The sequence below is a fragment of the Argentina silus genome, assembly GCF_951799395.1.
Source record: "Argentina silus genome assembly, chromosome: 10".
NCBI lineage: Eukaryota > Metazoa > Chordata > Actinopteri > Argentiniformes > Argentinidae > Argentina > Argentina silus.
This window is the reverse complement of record NC_139664.1, coordinates 8,032,599-8,050,641: the sequence shown is the minus strand read 5'-3', so window position 1 is coordinate 8,050,641 and position 18,043 is coordinate 8,032,599. Positions and strand designations below refer to the sequence as shown.

Sequence of the window (18,043 nt, the reverse complement as noted above, 5' to 3'; positions counted from 1 at the left end):
TCATCATATCACTGTACCGGGGTCTGTCTAGAGGTCCGTCTCTCTGTCTGTCCGTCTGTCCTACAGTGGAACTGGATGGGTCGCTGCCTCTGGATCCCCTGGAGAAAACTGAGTCTAAGCCATCTTCAGTTTGAATGTGTATGCCTTGAACTGGGGTTTGTGCATGTGTTGCTGATAATGTGTGTCCCGTAAAGAGTGTGTGTGTATGTAAGATTGTCTGTGGGTGTTTGACTGTAAGAGTGTGTGTGTGTATGTGTGTGTGCGTGTATGTGAGAGTGTGTGTACAGTGCTGCCCGCGCTGGTGGAAATGCTGAAGCGTCCAGCAGGGTTATTTTTGGGTCAGTGACAGCGTGTCAATGGCTGCAGATGCATCGCAAACGAAGGCTCTGAGGTACCAACAGACCCTGGTAGGTCTATCCTGTTCTCTGCCTGTCTGTCTGTCTGTCTGTCTGTCTGTCTGTCTGTCCATCCACCTCTATCTCCTATCTTCTCTTACCTCTCTCTCTGTCCATCCATCTACCTCTCTTGCTCTCCCCTGTCTGTCTGATCTGTCTGTCTGTCTGTCTGTCTGTCTGTCTGTCTGTCCATCCACCTCTATCTCCTATCTTCTCTTACCTCTCTCTCGGTCCATCCATCTACCTCTCTTGCTCTCCCCTGTCTGTCTGATCTGTCTGTCTGTTTGTCCATCCACCCCCTCTCTCCTATCTTCTTTTCCCTTTTTCTCTGTCTCTCTCTCTGTCCATCCATCAACATCTCTCTGGCTCTCTCCTCCCTCCCTCTGTCTGTTTGTCCATCCGCTTCTCTCCATCGCTCTCTCTTCACTCTTCTTTTGCCCTCTTCACTCCCATCCCCCCATCCATCTTTCTCTCCACTTGTCTGTGTGGTGTGCTGTGTTTGTGCTAAGGTGTTACATGGTTATCTGCTCTTCAGATGACAAACACCTGAAGACGAGTTCCCCTGGTGATCCCAGCCTGTCTCTCCTCCTATCAGTATTTTCCTCTGGCTCTCTGGCTCCATTTCCTATGTAATCACATGCCACTTCCGCTCATCTTCATGTCCTTGTGTTAAACCCCTGCTGACGATCCAAGATATTTGACACCTTGTCTTCCTCAAACACCCCCTTCTCTCTCTCTCTTTCTCTCTCTCTCTCTTTCTCTCTCTCCCTTTCTCTCTCTCTCTCTCTTTCTCTCTCTCTCTCTTTCTCTCTCTCCCTTTCTCTCTCTCTCTCTCTTTGTAACACCCCACCTCATGGCTGTGATGCGTGGGTGTTGAGATGATTCTCGTCCCCTGCTATTGTTCGTGACCCCTCATCCTGCCGGTGTCGTCCTCGCCTCCTTCTCCTCGGCCTGCAGTCTTGTAAAGTCATTACTCTCTTCATGTGTACGTGGTTATAAATACGTCCTCCTATACGCAGGAAACCGGAGCAGACAGGTTAGATGTATTTATACAGCATCAGTCCTCTCCACCAGGGATGAAGACATGTTATTCTATCTCCACACTTTCATCTGGTTAGATCTTCATCGTAGATCATGTTCATGGCACGCTTGATTTTCGTATCTGAACCGATTTGATTATGTACGACAATTGTGTGGCTGTTTTCTGATTCACATTGGCCTTTTCCGGCCATGTTACAGCTACTGTGGCGGATGCATTGTCAAGTCGGTACAACACAGCTCAGCTTGGTTCAGCTTGGTAGTGTAATAAGGGTATATGTGGTCAGAATGATCCTCTATGGCACCACCTGAAAATGAACCTAGATTCAACGTGTACGCCTAAAGAGAGAATATGAGAGTGGCCATGGACACTGTCCTGTCTACTCTGTGGGTCTTGACATGAGGTGCAGAGTTAGGAGACAAAGGCAGAGAGAGGAGGAGGGAGTGTGAAGTAAGGCCAAGCTGTGTACGTTGGAGCAGGCACACAGAAAGGAAGTGAGGCGGAGAGGTGAGAGAGTGTCAATACTGTTCCTCTTAACCTACCTCCCTCCTCCCTCCATTCCTCTCCTCCCTCTCTTCCTGGGAGAGGATGGCCGCTTGCCCAAGGCGAATCCCTTATCCCTGCCCCTATCGGAGCCTCTACCAGAGCATAGGTCAGATAAAAATAAGAAATCTCAATTAGTCACAGTATATACAGGCTTAATGTGTCTCCTCTGGAGTTACTTAGACATATCTATCACACAGTTATGGTCGCAATTTGCTATTTGTGTGTGTGTGTGTGTATGTGTGTGTCTATCTGTGTGGTGAGAGGGGTTGTGGGTGGGGTCCAGCAGGGGGGGAGGGATGGGTGTCGAGCTGTTAATACGGGTACGCTATCTTAATACACTTTATTTATTATCCATGGCCATGACATGGGGGTGTTTTATTTCATAAAGCAGGATTTATGAGTTAGCGAGCTGAACCGTTTTCGGATGACCCACTGGTCCAGCATGTTTACTGCCTGTCCTGCGGCATCGTGTTAGTGGAGCAGGATATTAAGTGAATCACTTCCAGGTCACACAGCTGTGGTTGACCCCTGGCCTAGCTGAGGAGAGAGTGACCCCTGAGGGCTAGGATTAAGCTGACAGACACTTAAACTGTGCATGGGTGTCAACAATACTGTATGTGAATGGCTCTTCAATGTTTGAGATCATAGAACAGGATGCAGAGTCACAAACCAATGCAGTTAGATAATGGGATGGCTGGAATGTAGACTGCAGATTACCTGAGTGACCATCCTTCATTTTGTGCAATAGGTGCAAGGTTCTGGTCATCCTTTTTTCCAGTCTGCACTCAGTCATGCTTACTATATTGTGAGGTGGCATTTAAAAGGTCATCAACAAAAACATAGTGGATTAAACATTAATGGATATAATTTGTATATTACATTTCAATTTTAGTATTTTGTGATATGCAAGGGATTTGATATCGGCTACAGGTGCATATTTGACATGTACACGTGACATTAGTTTAACTTCCCACATCTAGCACTCCATGAAACTCAACATCTGAACCCCATGGAGGTGGACTAATCGAGAGGTAAACAGACAGAGAGAGGGAGGTGTATGGAGAAGTGTGTCAGTGAACATTGGGTCACACTGGGCTAAATTTAACCCAGAGTAAGGTTTCACTCAGTGGGTGGGGGAGGCAGGGGACAAGGGGTGGTGAGAGGGAAAGTTTGAGGGGGAAGAGAGGGGGTAAGGTGAAAAGGTGAAAAGGTGGAGGGTTGAAAGGATTAGGTGAGATTGTTTTGGGCAAAACTGAATTTGAGGGAATATGTCTACTTTCACTTGTACAATGTCTGTACAGTATATTGAATATGCACAAATCTACTAAATCTACTCTATGACCAGTCTTCTTAACATGGCCAGTCACACGTTTCCTCAGCTACTATAAGATAGGTGAAGTACAATTCCATCCAATAGAGCATAAGATGGCATACATGTCTTCTATACTCAATGTCTGTGGGTTAGGATTGGGGTTAGGGTTAATGTCAATGACTCTCTAGCCCCTTAGGAGAGGGAACGCAGCAGCAGTGTCAGGTATTAAATCACTAGCACTTACATTCAGACCACGGAGACTGTCCCTCCCTGCCCAGTGTGTCTGTCCAGATAGGTTTATGATCTTGGACTGGAGAACTGGAGTCTCCTGGACTGACTGGCAGGCTTGTAGGGAATAGACCCAGCAGAATTAAGAGCTGCTGACAACTTATTGTCAAGCTTAAGTGTCTGTATTAACCTCCACCCGTTCCTCATGTGTGCGTGCGCATGTGCGTGCGTGTGTGTGTGCATGCATGCATACATGCGTGTGTGTGTGTGTGTGTGTGTGTGTGTGTGTGTGTGTGTGTACTGTAGTGCTCGTACATGTCAGTCATCGGGGACTATACTGTATTACTCTCCCCTTGGACAGAGAGGAGGCAGGTACAGTTCGTCACACTGGAAGTTTTTAAAGGACAGATCCAAGATAAAGATAGTTTACAGGGATAGAGAGAACGAGATACAGTATATTAGAGAGAGGGAAAGCAGCAGGAGGAAGGAAAGACTGACAAGCAGCCTGTCAGAAGGGAGGAGGAATGATGGAGCGCATTAACACTTTTGAGACAGTTCTGAATCTAGACCAGATTCTGGTAAGACACGATCTTGATTATTACCTAAAATATCAGGTTTTGACCTATTTCTGTTTCAATATTGCAATGATTATTGACTTATAAGACAACTGATTTAGAGGTCATGTTGAGGTCCTTGTATATGACATCGACGTTGTATGTTCTTATGCCTTTGTTTACATTTCACTTGTTTCTTTACCTGTGGATAAATGGTCTTAAACTGCTCTTCCTATCGATTCCTCAATCAATAGCAAAAGATATGTGGAAATAGCGGTCCAAATAGATATTGCACTGGTAAATTGGGGGGGGTGGGGGGCGGCGTATTAACAATGGGCTGGACCTATGTTAATGTTTGTATTGTGTATAAGGGGGTTTTATGTCCTAAGGTTAAGGCCTATGAGTTGTCTTTAGGTTCTAAACAGACAATATTAGCTCAGGTTATTGTATATGGAAAAGAGTCATGTGCATTCCCTTCTGCGAAAGAGAAGTCACCTGTGGGCGTAGATTAGGTGTGTTTGTGTATTTGGTGGTGGGGTGGGGGTGGGTGGTTGTGTGGGGGTTTGTGGGAGGTTCCCCATGTCCTAATCTCTCTATCTGTCCATCAGTGACTGGGTTAGATTTTATCATTAACCTTTTGCCTCAAGACAGGGCTATATTGTTAGGGCTGACCGCACACACACAGACTCATTCATGTTCATTTTTTTGCATACTCACTAACACACACACACACACACACACACACACACACACACAACATCATGCATAAACCGGTACACACATGTAAGGCATACACACATTGAGGGACCATGGAATTTGTTGTTACTCTTTTTTTAATTAAATCTCAAAGTCACTCTGCCCTTCACTCTGCATCTGTTAGCAGCTCTCACTCTCACTCTCGCTCTCTCTCTCTCTCTCTCTCTCTTTCTCTTTCTCTCCTTCTCTCTCTCCCCTCTCAAAGTCATTCGAGAATTTCATGTAGAGCTGTTCTCCTGTCTTCCTTCCGTTCGATATTCGGTTCAGTGGACATTGTGATTGACAGCTTAACAGTTAGTAGAGGCTCACGTAGGCCTTTCAAATGTAAAGCACTTCAGAAGCATAACAGGAACCCTGAGTTAGGGTGACGGTATGCTATCGTAGTGTTGTGGTTGCTAACTGTATACTATTGTAGTGAATGTGTTATTAGTGTGTATTCGTTAGTAGAGTAAATGACAACTCAAAGGGTCACACAGTGACATCAGACAAACACAGGCTGATAGATGGAGACAATTCGGTCCTCAGTGAAACATCTATCACAGGATTCAGTGTGTCTCTCACGCTGTCACTGTCACTCTCTATCTCTCTGTTTTTCTCTCTCCCTCTCCTTCCCTAGGGAGTGATACTGGGATGGCACTCTCTGGCTGCAATGCAGTGGTTAATGAATGCGTCATAACCAAACAACACAACGAAAATATCAACAAGCTGTCTGGAGAAACATATAGTAAATGTATTGGAAGCCCCGTCTGTGACTAGTACATGTAGCTATTTCAGCTAGTTTGTTAAGTGCGATCATTATTTTAATTTGATATTTCGAGACATGTACTGTAGCTGGTAAAGTAATGTGGCTAACATGACCAGTTACTGATATACACTCACCAAACACTTTATTAGGAACACCTGTACACCTTCTCATGGTGGAGGTGGTGTAATGGTGTGGGGAATGTTTTCTTGGCACACTTTGGGCCTGTTAATACCAATCAATCATCGCTTGAATGCCACAGCCTATTTGAGTATTGTTGTTGACCATGTGCATCCCTTCATGGCCACAATTTACCTATTTCTAATGGCTACTTCCAGCATGATAATGCACCATGTCACAACGCAAAAGTCGTCTCAAACTGGTTTCATGAACATGACAATGGGTTCAGAGTTCTTCAGTGGCCTTCCCAGTCACCGGATCTGAATCCAATAGAACATCTTTGGGATGTGGTAGAACGGGAGATTCACAGCTTGAAAGTGCACCTGAAAAATATGCAGGAATTGCGTGATGCAATCATGTCATCATGGACCAGAATCTCAAAGGAATGTTTCCAACATCTTGTGGAATTAATGCCACGAAGAACTGAGGCTGTTTTGAGAGCAAAGGGAGGCCCTACCCAGTATTAGTATAGTGTTCCTAATAAAGTGTTCAGTGAGTGTATATATGGGAATATACTGTATATGTCTATGGTTACAGCGCTGTATGCTTCATTTATTCATCCACTTCTCTGTCAGTTTATTTTTATTTGTATTAGTAGTCATTTTATTAGGTCAGTGAACACACGTAAATAGTTAAGGTAGGAATGGGGGATGCAGTATAAGGCTGATGGGTACCAGTCACATCACCTTCCCATGTATGATGGGTACCAGTCACATCACCTTCCCATGTATGATGGGTACCAGTCACATCACCTTCCCATGTATGATGGGTACCAGTCACATCACCTTCCCATGTATGATGGGTACCAGTCACATCACCTTCCTATGTATGATGGATACCAGTCACATCACCTTCCTATGTATGATGGGTACCAGTCACATCACCTTCCCATGTATGATGGGTACCAGTCACATCACCTTCCCATGTATGATGGGTACCAGTCACATCACCTTCCCATGTATGATGGGTACCAGTCACATCACCTTCCCATGTAGTCTACTGACGGGCTCTGAGACACGCTCAGGTCCCAAGTGATCTCATCAAACGTATCGCTGTATCTCTCGGTCTCTTCCTCTGTCTCTCCCTCTCTTATTCTCTCTCATTGTTTTATCATTCCACGAGTTCCTCATTTTCTTTCCCTTGTTTTCCCTCCCAGCCCTACCTGGGCGGTCATCTCTGATTGACAGAGCTGTGGGTGTTACTGGTTAGACTTGTTGACCTAATACTGAAGTCACACATACTGTACTGTCAGACAGGGAGAGAATTGTCACCACAACATGTCTAAGAGAACTGACCAAGCGGAGGTATGCAACAAGATTTTATACTTATTCATCTGAAAGGGTTGTGTATTACTTAAAGTTTTATTTTATTATTTAAAGTATTTATACATGTATTATAGAGTTTGTTTGTTTTCTCAGAACAAATAATATGTTTATAAATAGTTTTAGATTCCACTAGAGGGATAAAGTTTGAGGGGGAACTTTATTTGTGTGTGAGTGTTTGATGGTGAGATTTATTTATGGAGCTTTATTGATGCAGTCATATTATTAAACTTTATAAGACTGGAGAGGCTTGGATATTTTCAATATATCACACCTTTATCATGCAGTTTCATAATGAGATCTATGACTGCATCTATAAGGTGCTTTGAATACAAGGCATTTTTACTTCTTCATATTCTCCCAGGAAAATCAGCTGTCCTCAGCTGTCCTAGAGTCAGAGAGTAGACTACATGGAGGTGACATGACTGTCCATCAGCCTTACTTACTTATGTGCTGGAGATAATGAATATGAGATTGTAAAATGGTGAAGTGTCACTTTAACTATTTATGTGTGTACAGATTGTGTTCGCAGACCTAATAATCAAACTGGCTGTAAGCCCATGCTGATTTGTGACAGATATGGCTTAAATAGGATATGAAAAAATATTATCAGTACCTTCATTCAAGTTGGGGATATAGTCTACTATCGCATTGTCATACAGAATGTCAAAAAGGTTACTTTTCCAATTGGACGCAATAAAGACAAGGAACAAAGATATCAATGATGTTTTGCTTTTGTATATAAACAAATTACAAGAGGTCCTCTGTAGTTTTCAAGCCACACACTGCATGCTGCATGCTACATGCAAATTAATGACAAGAAAAAACACTGGTAGCCAACAATGATTTGCATGCACACAAGAACTAAATATAGACCCCCTGTTTGCTCAGCTGTTATTATAGTGTGAGTATTGGATTGCAAACAATTGATTAAATGCTATGAATAATGATTAGAAGATAACTGTGTTTATTCACTTCTAGAGTTGGTACTGTATGAAATACTAGTCGGTAAAGAGTTGGCTCTCTAGGACTACTTCAAATCTAAACTTTGAAGTAACATTTAGGAGGTGCGTTTGAGGGCCATTGGCAACATTATATCAGTTCAACACAGGCCCTTGCTATCTACAGCATCTGCATGTATTTCCATCACGCACACGTGTTTCTATCAGTCACATTGGGAGTGGGTTGTGGTGTTGTTGTGTGAGACTAGTTCATCATCAACTTGAATTGAACCACTGTAGGTTCACGTTTCCCATAACCACTGATTTAGGATCAGATTACCCTCCCCACTATTCTAACCTTAACCATTAGTGCTGTATCAGTGCTTATTCTGACCCTCTATCAGTGCTTAGGGGCAACGTCCACCCACTCACCTAGCCTTAGCTGTGTCTCACGAGCACTGCTACATGAAGTGAGTCGACTATTAGAACGGTGGATGGTGGATGGTGGATGGTGGATGATGCACTAATACCTCTTCTAGAATCGCTCGTCAACTCCCCGTTTGCTACATTGGTGTTAGGTGTGGGATCCAATCTCTGAAGAGCTGTTGGACGCATCCCCTCATTCTATCTTCTGCCGTAGTCAGCAGGCCTCATGGTTGGCAGCAGCCTCTCTCCCTTCCTGTGAGAACTTGATACAGAGGAGTCTGGCGCCTTGCTTCTCCAATGATTTAGCCTCCTGCATTGCAGTGTAGTGGTATGTAGATGTACTGTAGGTGTCAGTTGCCCAATTGCAATGTCGTGGTATTTACTGTAGCTGTCAGTGAAAGTTGCTCCTAAGCACAGGTCCAGTATCAGTGTTTTATAGTCTCCGGATAGGTGAAGTTAGGAGTGTGATTGGTGAAAGCTGATCTCAGATCAGCTCAAATGGGTAAAATCTATGTACATACGGATGCAGTTTGCGTGTGTGTGTATGTGTGTGTGTTGTGTGTGTGTGTGTGTGTGTGTGTGTGTGTGTGTGTGTGTGTGTGTGTGTGTGTGTGTGTGTGTGTGTGTGTGTGTGTGGATGCAGTTGCACACTGGAAGGGGAAGGTGTGGAATGTTCTCTTTCCGGGATCTCTTCCTCTCTTCCTTCCTGGCTGCTGTCCAGCTCCTGCTTCCACTCCGGGAGGGTTTTTTTTCCGATCTCTAGAACCGTTTTGTCTATTTCTGTCTGGGAGAGTATTCAGGTTGGTGTGTATCCCTTACACACACGCCGCACATTCCCTCTCTCTACCTCGTTATCTCTTCCTCTCTCTGCTGGATCCAGTTTTCTACCCCTGATCAGTTTTCAAGGTTTTCACTCCCCCTTTCCTTGCTTGCTCTTGCTCTCTCCCTTTCTCAGTCCCCCTTCACACCTCGTTGCACTTGACAAGAAAAAAACATCCCTCTTAGTCCACCTTCACTTAACGTATTACTTCCAGGAAATCAACTCTTTGCTGGGTCCAGTTTAGGGGTTCGCAGGGCTTTCAAGGTAATGTAGTATTTACCCTCTTTAGCTCTACGGGGAGTACAGGGAGCAACTGGGTAGCTTTGCCAGGCGGGAGGCGACACGCTTACTCACAGAGAGACAATGGAGGAGACAGACAGGAGACAACACCACAGCCAACGCCAGACGAGGACATGCCCGACGACATCATCACCCCGTCACCTTGGAGTCCCATCTTAGCCACACCTCCTCTCTGAAGAAGCCCCGCCCCTACTCCAAATGCCAAGGTGAGAGACAAGCGATAGCTCCTCTTATGTCGCAAGTTAACAAATAAGCAGCTCGTAAAACTGGAATAAAACACTCAAAAACAGTTTGAACGCTTTTTTTTGTCAAATGAATATGCTGTTCATTGCACTGGTGTTGTGCCGTTATGAAGACTGCGTGGCTCGTATCCAGCGGTACATCGTGACCAAGCTGGGGGAAGACTGGATCTTCCTGGTGCTGCTGGGTGTCAGTATGGCACTAGTCAGTTGGAGCATGGACTACACCAGCGCCAAGAGCTTACAAGGTACCACACTACAACCCCCATAATCCACTCTGTCTGTAGGACGTCAAGGCGCCACACGACAGAGCCATACATATATCAGAGATATTGCTAACATTGCAATATGCCTCTCTCCTCCCCTCTCTCTCTCTCACTCCCCCCCCCCCCTCTCTCCCTCTCTACTCCCAACTCTTCCTCCTCCCCCCCCCCCTCTCTCTCAGCGTATAAGTGGATGCATGGGGAGCTGAGTGGGAACGTCCTGCTCCAGTACCTGGCCTGGGTCACCTATCCCATGGTCCTCATCATGTTCGCTTCCCTCTTCTGCAACCTGGTCGCCCCGCAGGCCATCGGTTGGTACAACAATCTCTCCATGTCTGTTTGATCTTGCATTTTCCCTCTCTTTCACATTCTCTCCATTCTGTCTGTACCTGTAATGTGATAGCCATCTCCCCGCCCTACTGTACCCCTCAAGTTTTATACTTCCTCCATACTTCCCTCCTTTTCCTCCCTCCATTACCGTATTTCTCTTACCTATTGTCTTGTCTCACCCCTCTCTCTCTCTCTCTCTCTCTCTCTCTCTCTCTCTCTCTCTCTCTGTCTCTCTCTCCCCCAGGCTCTGGTATTCCTGAGCTGAAGACCATTCTCAGAGGAGTGGTGTTGAAGGAGTATCTAACACTCAAGGCCTTTGTGGCCAAAGTCATCGGTCTGACCGCTGGCCTGGGTAGCGGGATGCCAGTGGGGAAAGAGGTGGACCTCCTCTTCTCCTCTCATAATGATCTCTCCATCTGCCACCCTCACCACCCCCATCCCCATCTCTGACCTCTTTCTCTCTTTCTCTCTCTCCCTTACTGTATCTCTCTCTCTCTCTCTCTCTCTCTCTCTCTCTCTCACTCTCTCTCTCTCTCACTCTCTATCTCTCTATCTCTCTTTCTCTCTGCCCCTCCCTTTCTTTCAGTACCACTCCCTCTCTCCCAGCCCAGAGGTTCATAAATCATCCTCTGTCATGTTTTCTCCTCCTCTCCTCGTGGGATTGAAACAATTTACTCAACTCCTCGACAAACTCCATCCATTTTCCCCTTTATGGAGGCTGGGCAACTGTCAAACACACAGCAATTATAAAATGATTCATTCGTGCAGATACAATGTGCCCCAGTTAAGAATTGAAGTCAAAGCAAATTGTCTGCGTCTATGCAGATAATGTCTAGTGGACTTCCTAATGTTCGGTGTCGATATGTGTCACTGACCCTGTCCTCCTCCTTCCCATCATTCCTAGGGCCCCTTCGTCCACATAGCCAGCATCTGTGCGGCGGTGCTGAGTAAAATCATGTCCATCTTCACTGGAGTCTATGAGGTAAGCCAAGGCCCTGATCAAAGAAACTACAACTCCCATCAGCCCTCACTCTGGGAGACTGTCAGACTGGCATGACCTTTGACCTGAGTAATAGCTGGAATGTGGAATTTAATAGATGTTGTCGCTCTGTTATGTCTGCAGTGTGTGTGTCTTTTTAAATACTCGTTGCTTTCCCCCCTTGTTGCTGTTATGCCTGTTGTTATTTCAACTCTCTCTCTCTCTCTCTCTCTCTCTCTCTCTCTGTCTCTCTGTCAGTCTCTCTCTCTCTCTCTCTCTCTGTCAGTCTCTCTCTCTCTCTCTCTGTCTCTCTCTCTCTCTCTGTCAGTCTCTCTCTCTCTCTCTCTCTCTCTCCCTCTCCCTCACACCTCATCTGTGTTTGTGTCTCTCTGTATTAATAGTGTGATGGTAATGTCTGGCATGTTTATTAACAGTGACCTCCCCTGCCTCGTCCTGTGTCTGTCTCCCCCTCCCTCCCCTGGTCTCCCCCTCTCTCCCCTGCCTCCTGGCCTCCTCTCGTTCTTCTGTCTTCCCTCACCCCACCCCATATCTTTCCTATATACCCTCTTTCTCTTGCTCTTGAATCTCGTCTCTCAACTTTCTTCCCCCTCACCTTGCTCTCTCCTTCCTCCTTCCCTCCCTCCCTCCCCCCTCCCCCCATCTCCGTCTTGTGTGTTCTGTTGACCTGTGATCCCTAACCCCAGAATAGCGCCCATAACCAGGACCTGCTGGTGTGTGCGTGTGCCGTGGGAGTGGCCACCTGCTTCGCCGCCCCAGTGGGAGGCAAGTCCGACCCACCTATCTCGACACGCACCTGCTCTGAGTTGAAACTGCTTTCAGGCACTGATCTAGGGTCAGCTTGCCTTTCTCAAATTCTAATAACCATATGGAAGGGGAAATGGAAGACTGACCTTAGATCAGTGTCTAGGGGAACCTAGGTCCATGCACCACATCCAGTAAAAGAGGGTGAAAGTTGCCCCCACCACAGATCTAGGAACAGATTTCCCTAGCTTTAATCTTTTTTTAATCAAAGGAATATGAAATAACTGACCCTTTTATTAGTGTTTTGAGGCAGCTTCTACCTCCGTCACACATCCAGTACACCAGGGATGCGCTCAGCATGTGTAAACATTCAGATTGTTTTTCTGTATAGAAACGACAGGGTGACAAGAGGATCTGTTCTGGCATGTTGAATTTCTCTCTGCGATGCTCTGAATGTTTCAACCCGTTGAAGGAGCCCTAGGCAGGCTGAGACCAGATGGTTTGTTGCTGAGTGTTTTTGTACTTGCTTGGTCTCTCTCTGGCACTGCCTGTCTGTTTGTTTGTATGAGGTGTTAAGTTGTTTGGGGCTTGTGTATTTCTCTGGAGAGCTTCGGTCGTTTTTTTCTGTTCCTTGCTGCTTTTCTGTTCTGTGCTGTGTATCTTTGGCTAATGCTCTACTACACTATTGTGAACATTATTCATTCACTTTATTCCCTCTCTTTTTTCTGCTCTATTTTCCCTCTGTTTTGCCTTTTTGTTCTGTTCCCCTCTCTCTCTCTCTCTTTGATTGTTCCACTCCTCTCCCCTCTGACTCTCCTTTCTCCCATCTCTCTCTCTCTCATCCTCTGCTCTCTCTCCCCCCTCCGTCCCCCCTCTCGCTACCTTTCTCCGTCTCTCTCTTTGCTCCCTCTCTCACTACCCCCCCCCCTCCCTCCTCCCTCTCCTCTCTTCTCTGTGTCAGTAGAACCCCTATGGGTACACAGACATTCTGACAGTGGGCTGTGCCGTGGGGGTGGGCTGCTGTTTCGGCACTCCACTAGGAGGTACTGTAGCCATCTCTCTTTCACCCCTCCGCTACACTTCTACATCTCTCTCTCTCTCTCCCCCTCTCTCTCTCTCTCTCTCTCTCTCTCTCTCTCTCCCTCTCTCTCTCTCATGAGGACCACATTGTAAACAAGTGTTTTAAGTCATGCTTTCATGTGCTATCCTCTGGGATCAGATACATCTCATGCTGTATGTTTATTTTAAAATCCCAAAGAAAAATCAATCAATCAATCAACTCCTCGAACTTCCTCTATCCCCTCAGACTATGACTTAGTCAACTCTCCCCTCTCTGTAACCGTTCCGATACCTTTCTTCATCCCTCTTTCTTTCCTTATCCCCTTGACACTTCATCCCTCTATCTCTCCAGCCCCCCGCTGCTTCTCTCAGCCCCTGAGCAGTGCCTAGACAGCCTCAGCATAAAAAGGGAAACATTCAGCAGCAACATTTAGTTTAAAAGACATGAAAGCCAGGCTTGTCTCTATTCCTCAAATATTGTCTTTTATCATGGGCTTTCATCTCGCCCACAGTTATGTTTCTAAGTAGCTCTGATGTTTATTTAACTCTCATTCTAATTATCTCACCTTTCTGTGTGTGTGTGTGTGTGTGTGTGTGTGTGTCTTTGTGTGTGTGTGTGTGTGTGTGTGTGTGTGTGTGTGTGTGTGTGTGTGTGTGTCTGTGTCTGTGTCTGTGTATATACACTGTGATTCTCCTGTAGTGTATAATTACACCCCTAGCTTGGAGTGCTTTTGGTCTCATTCTGCTTACTTAACTCAAATTTGTCTCCCTCTCTTCTCTCTCTCTCTCTCTCTCTCTCTCTCTCTCTCTCTCTCTCGTTCCGTCTCTCCCTCACCCACCAGGGGTGTTGTTCAGTATTGAGGTCACGTCTACCTACTTTGCAGTGAGGAATTACTGGAGAGGGTATTTTGCTGCCACATTCAGCGCCTTCATATTCAGAGTGCTCTCTGTGTGGAACAAAGATGCTGGTGAGAGTCAGGCCATGGACGGACGTAGCACACACACATACACACACACACACACACACACACACACACACACACACACACACACACACACACACACACACACACACACACAGACGCCCTTGAGAGTGCCCTTTGGGAAAACCGATGCTGGTGAGACTATGAGATATCCGATACCATTTTTGTACCATGACTCTCCTAAAGCCCTTTAAACCTTTTCGCCACAGATAAATAAATGTGTTTCTTGTCATATCCTAGTAAAAGCTATGACCCAGGGGAAATTAAACCAACTAGTGAACCTGACCGCTATTGGGAAAGATGAGCATAGTGCAATTTCTATTGTGAAAGCTTGTTCATGCCTGATTCTCCACCTCTCTCTGTTATAGTCACGATCACAGCTCTCTTCAAAACCAACTTCAGGATGGATTTCCCCTTTGACCTGCAGGAGCTACCAGCGTTTGCAATCATCGGGTAATTGTCTGATATATAGACTCCTCTGTGTGTCTGTGTGTGTCTGTGTGTGTGTGTGTGTCTGTGTGTGTGTTTCACTAAAACTCCCCTCCTGTTGTAGGATCTCGTGTGGGTTCCTGGGAGCATTCTTCGTCTACCTGAACAGACAGGTGGTTCTGGTCATGAGGAGACAGACAGCCCTTACACGCTTCCTGACCAAGCAGTGAGACATCCTAACACACACACACACACACACACACACACACACACCTAATCCTATTCCATTCAATTCAGTGTAATTTCAACAGCTCCTTTCTCACAAAAGTCATCAGTCTCAGAACACTGGCCGGGACAACCAGGGCTTAACAACCTCACAGCCTGCCATTCACTCAGTTAGGAGATTCACTTATCCTCCGTGACTCACCAGTCAAGCTGCATTACACTCTCTCATATTAGAGGGGAAGAGCATTGGAGGTGATCTATTCTCAACAGTGTTGCTACCTGAAACTGAACTGCTAGGAGACTCACGCTCATTCACTTCCATTACTATCCTCAATTACTTGGAGGATTGCTGTAATGGCACTATAATGTTTTATTTTTTTGATAATTGCTGCTATTCCATGTCACGCTGTTTAATACTTATATTTGTGTGTGTGTGTGTGTGCGTGTGTGTGTGTGTGTGTGTGTGTGTGTGTGTGTGTCTGTCTGTGTGTGTCTGTGTGTGTGTGTGTGTGTGTGTCTGTGTGTGTGTGTGTGTCTGTGTGTGTCTGTGTCTGTGTGTGTCTGTGTCTGTGTCTGTGTGTCTGTGTGTGTTCAGTCGATTGATTTACCCAGGTGCAGTGACATTGATCATCGCCACCTTCACCTTTCCTCCTGGATTTGGCCAGTTCATGGCTGGAGAGGTCAGAGAACATTATCAACCTTATATTTATTCTCATATGTCTGTGAAATAGCTGCAGTATGTATGTAAAATACCTACGGTAAAATATGGCAAAATATGGCATGTATGAATAGCAACATGTTCGTATGACGATATTGATGTGAATGCAACAACCATACACTAATCAATATGGTAAACACTGACTAAGAGTTGATGTGGAGCTGCTGTAGACAGGTCAAGTCTGTCATGTGGAAACACTCTCCTGTGCTGTTTGTTGACTTCTCAGTGCCATTCACACTCTGTACCTGTGCAGGAATCACACATGAATGATGGTGTTTAGTGTTACTCCTGTTTATGCTGTGAGATCATCACTCAGATTTCTCTCTCTCTCTCTCTCTCTTTCTCTCTCTCTCTCTCTCTCTCTCTCTCTCTCTCTCTCTCTCTCCCTTTCTCCTAGCTCATGCCCAGGGAATGTATAAACTCCCTCTTTGATAATTTCACCTGGACCAAAATCCAGGGTGCGCCCGCACCCCCTGGCCTGGGCCGCTCCTCTGTGTGGCTGCACCCCCGCGTCAGTGTCTTCATCATCCTCCTCCTCTTCTTCGTCATGAAGGTATATCATCCCTCCATCTCAAATATATAAATGCAATTGAAAGGATTGTAACCTGTTGTGGTCTCAGTTGGTCTTAAGTGGAACCCCTCTCAATATTCTAGTTCTGGATGTCTGCTGTTTCCACGACGATGCCCATCCCCTCTGGTGCCTTCATGCCAGTGTTCATACTTGGTAAGAGGCTGAGAGAAGAGTTTGGAAAACGGACTGGAAACGTGTCATAGTTTGTCCCAAATGTGGGTGGCATGCATCGCTTTTACCAAAATGGTTGTGTGATTGTTCCCCCCTAGGGGCAGCGTTTGGGCGTTTGGTAGGGGAGATCATGGCTACTCTTTTCCCGAATGGCATCCTGTTTGATGGGATAGTGTATCGCATTCTGCCTGGAGGCTATGCTGTCATTGGTGAGTTTTACTCTCTTTCTATTCAGATGGGCCATCCCAAGATGTAACCTGGCAAAAAAGTGCTGTCTACACACTTATAGAAGAGACACAGAAGTGAAAAATTGCTTATTGCTGCAGATGATGGATAGATAGATAGATTTACACAGCGAAAATGAGAGAAGAATAGAGTGCTCAGTACTTGAGTCCCCTTCTCTGCCTCCCCTCTCCTTCCCTTCCCCCTCCCCCTCTCTCCTCTGTCTCTCTCTCAGGTGCAGCGGCCTTGACGGGCGCGGTCACACACACCGTCTCCACGGCAGTGATCTGTTTTGAGCTGACAGGCCAGATCTCCCACATCCTGCCCATGATGGTGGCGGTCATCCTGGCCAACATGGTGGCCCAGGGCCTGCAGCCCTCCCTCTACGACTCCATCATCCAGGTCAAGAAACTGCCATACCTCCCTGAGCTGGGCCTGGGACATATCAGGTACTATACTAGTGGACGCCATTACTGACTCAAACAGGTGATGTTTGCATCGAGCACTGTGCTCCATTGTGGCTCAAATACTAAGTTTACATGATTTACCATTGCAAGTTAATTGCTGCCTTGCATCTCTCCTCCCTCAGCAAATATAACATCTTTGTGGAGGACATCATGGTGAGAAAGGTGAAGTTCCTATCCTCTCAATCAACCTATCGGGAGCTGAGCCACCTGCTAGACTCCACCTCCCTAAAAACTATCCCTCTGGTGGACTCCAAAGGTCAGGCATGCTTCCCAGACTGTTACCATGTACAGCTCTATAGTCCAACGTATTCTTATCCAGTGTGAGGGCATTATATAACCGCTGATCTATGTATACCTGGATAGGCGTTAGTGACGTCATTGCGTTGGAGTGCTTGATGCATGAGGAACTAAACAAACTACACCCAACCGCAGCCATTGGTTTATGCATGTCAGCCGTGGCAGCTGTAGATGTTGATATTGATGTTCAATTATCAATTATCCTACTATAGAGGGTTTTTTTCAGGTTTTGATCAAATTACATATCATGTAGGGGATATGGGAGAACAAGTAATGTGCAAGTGGTCACATTTTAAGCTCTAAATTGCCGATTTGGTCATCTGTCTCGTTCGGTGCATATGGGTGCAACCACATTTCATCCGAGGCATATGGACAACATTTCATGTGTAATTTAATGACCATGCGCTAGGCTTCTGCTAAAATGTGCCGAATCATTCAATTCATATTCTGCAGGAGAGTGATGCACTGTATTGCACTGAGTACTGTACTGAGTTATTGAAAAAAATACCAAAAAACATTAAATGATTGTTTTCATGAATGCATATATTCCTCATTTCAAGTTGTGCACACATGAAGCCTTCTTAATTCATTTTGGATAGTTTTCCTCAAATAATGTACAAGCACTAAGTCAGTCTCACGAGAATGGGTCCAAGTTAGACACACACTGGAGAATTATATTTAGAAGTTTTTCTAATCTAATGATGAAGTTAATATACATGTGATTAATATACATGTGATTAACCTAGAAAAAGAAACATTGAAGAACT

The 18,043-nt window shown here is 45.6% G+C and overlaps 1 protein-coding gene across 1 annotated transcript in view; it reads left to right on the top strand.

Annotated features, from left to right (window-relative positions):
• The first annotated feature begins 287 nt into the window (after positions 1–287).
• clcn1b (chloride channel, voltage-sensitive 1b) overlaps positions 288–18,043 on the top strand; it is a 21,226-nt gene continuing 3,470 nt past the window's right edge. The window contains exons 1-16 of the mRNA XM_083678627.1: positions 288–407; positions 9,551–9,767; positions 9,917–10,048; positions 10,246–10,374; positions 10,638–10,771; positions 11,298–11,375; positions 13,099–13,177; positions 14,036–14,161; positions 14,545–14,629; positions 14,730–14,831; positions 15,426–15,510; positions 15,946–16,101; positions 16,203–16,272; positions 16,389–16,499; positions 16,748–16,961; positions 17,102–17,235. Coding sequence (XP_083534753.1) covers positions 357–407; positions 9,551–9,767; positions 9,917–10,048; positions 10,246–10,374; positions 10,638–10,771; positions 11,298–11,375; positions 13,099–13,177; positions 14,036–14,161; positions 14,545–14,629; positions 14,730–14,831; positions 15,426–15,510; positions 15,946–16,101; positions 16,203–16,272; positions 16,389–16,499; positions 16,748–16,961; positions 17,102–17,235 — 1,903 coding nt within the window. The 5' untranslated portion in view covers positions 288–356. The remainder of the gene's footprint in view (positions 408–9,550; positions 9,768–9,916; positions 10,049–10,245; positions 10,375–10,637; positions 10,772–11,297; positions 11,376–13,098; positions 13,178–14,035; positions 14,162–14,544; positions 14,630–14,729; positions 14,832–15,425; positions 15,511–15,945; positions 16,102–16,202; positions 16,273–16,388; positions 16,500–16,747; positions 16,962–17,101; positions 17,236–18,043) is intronic.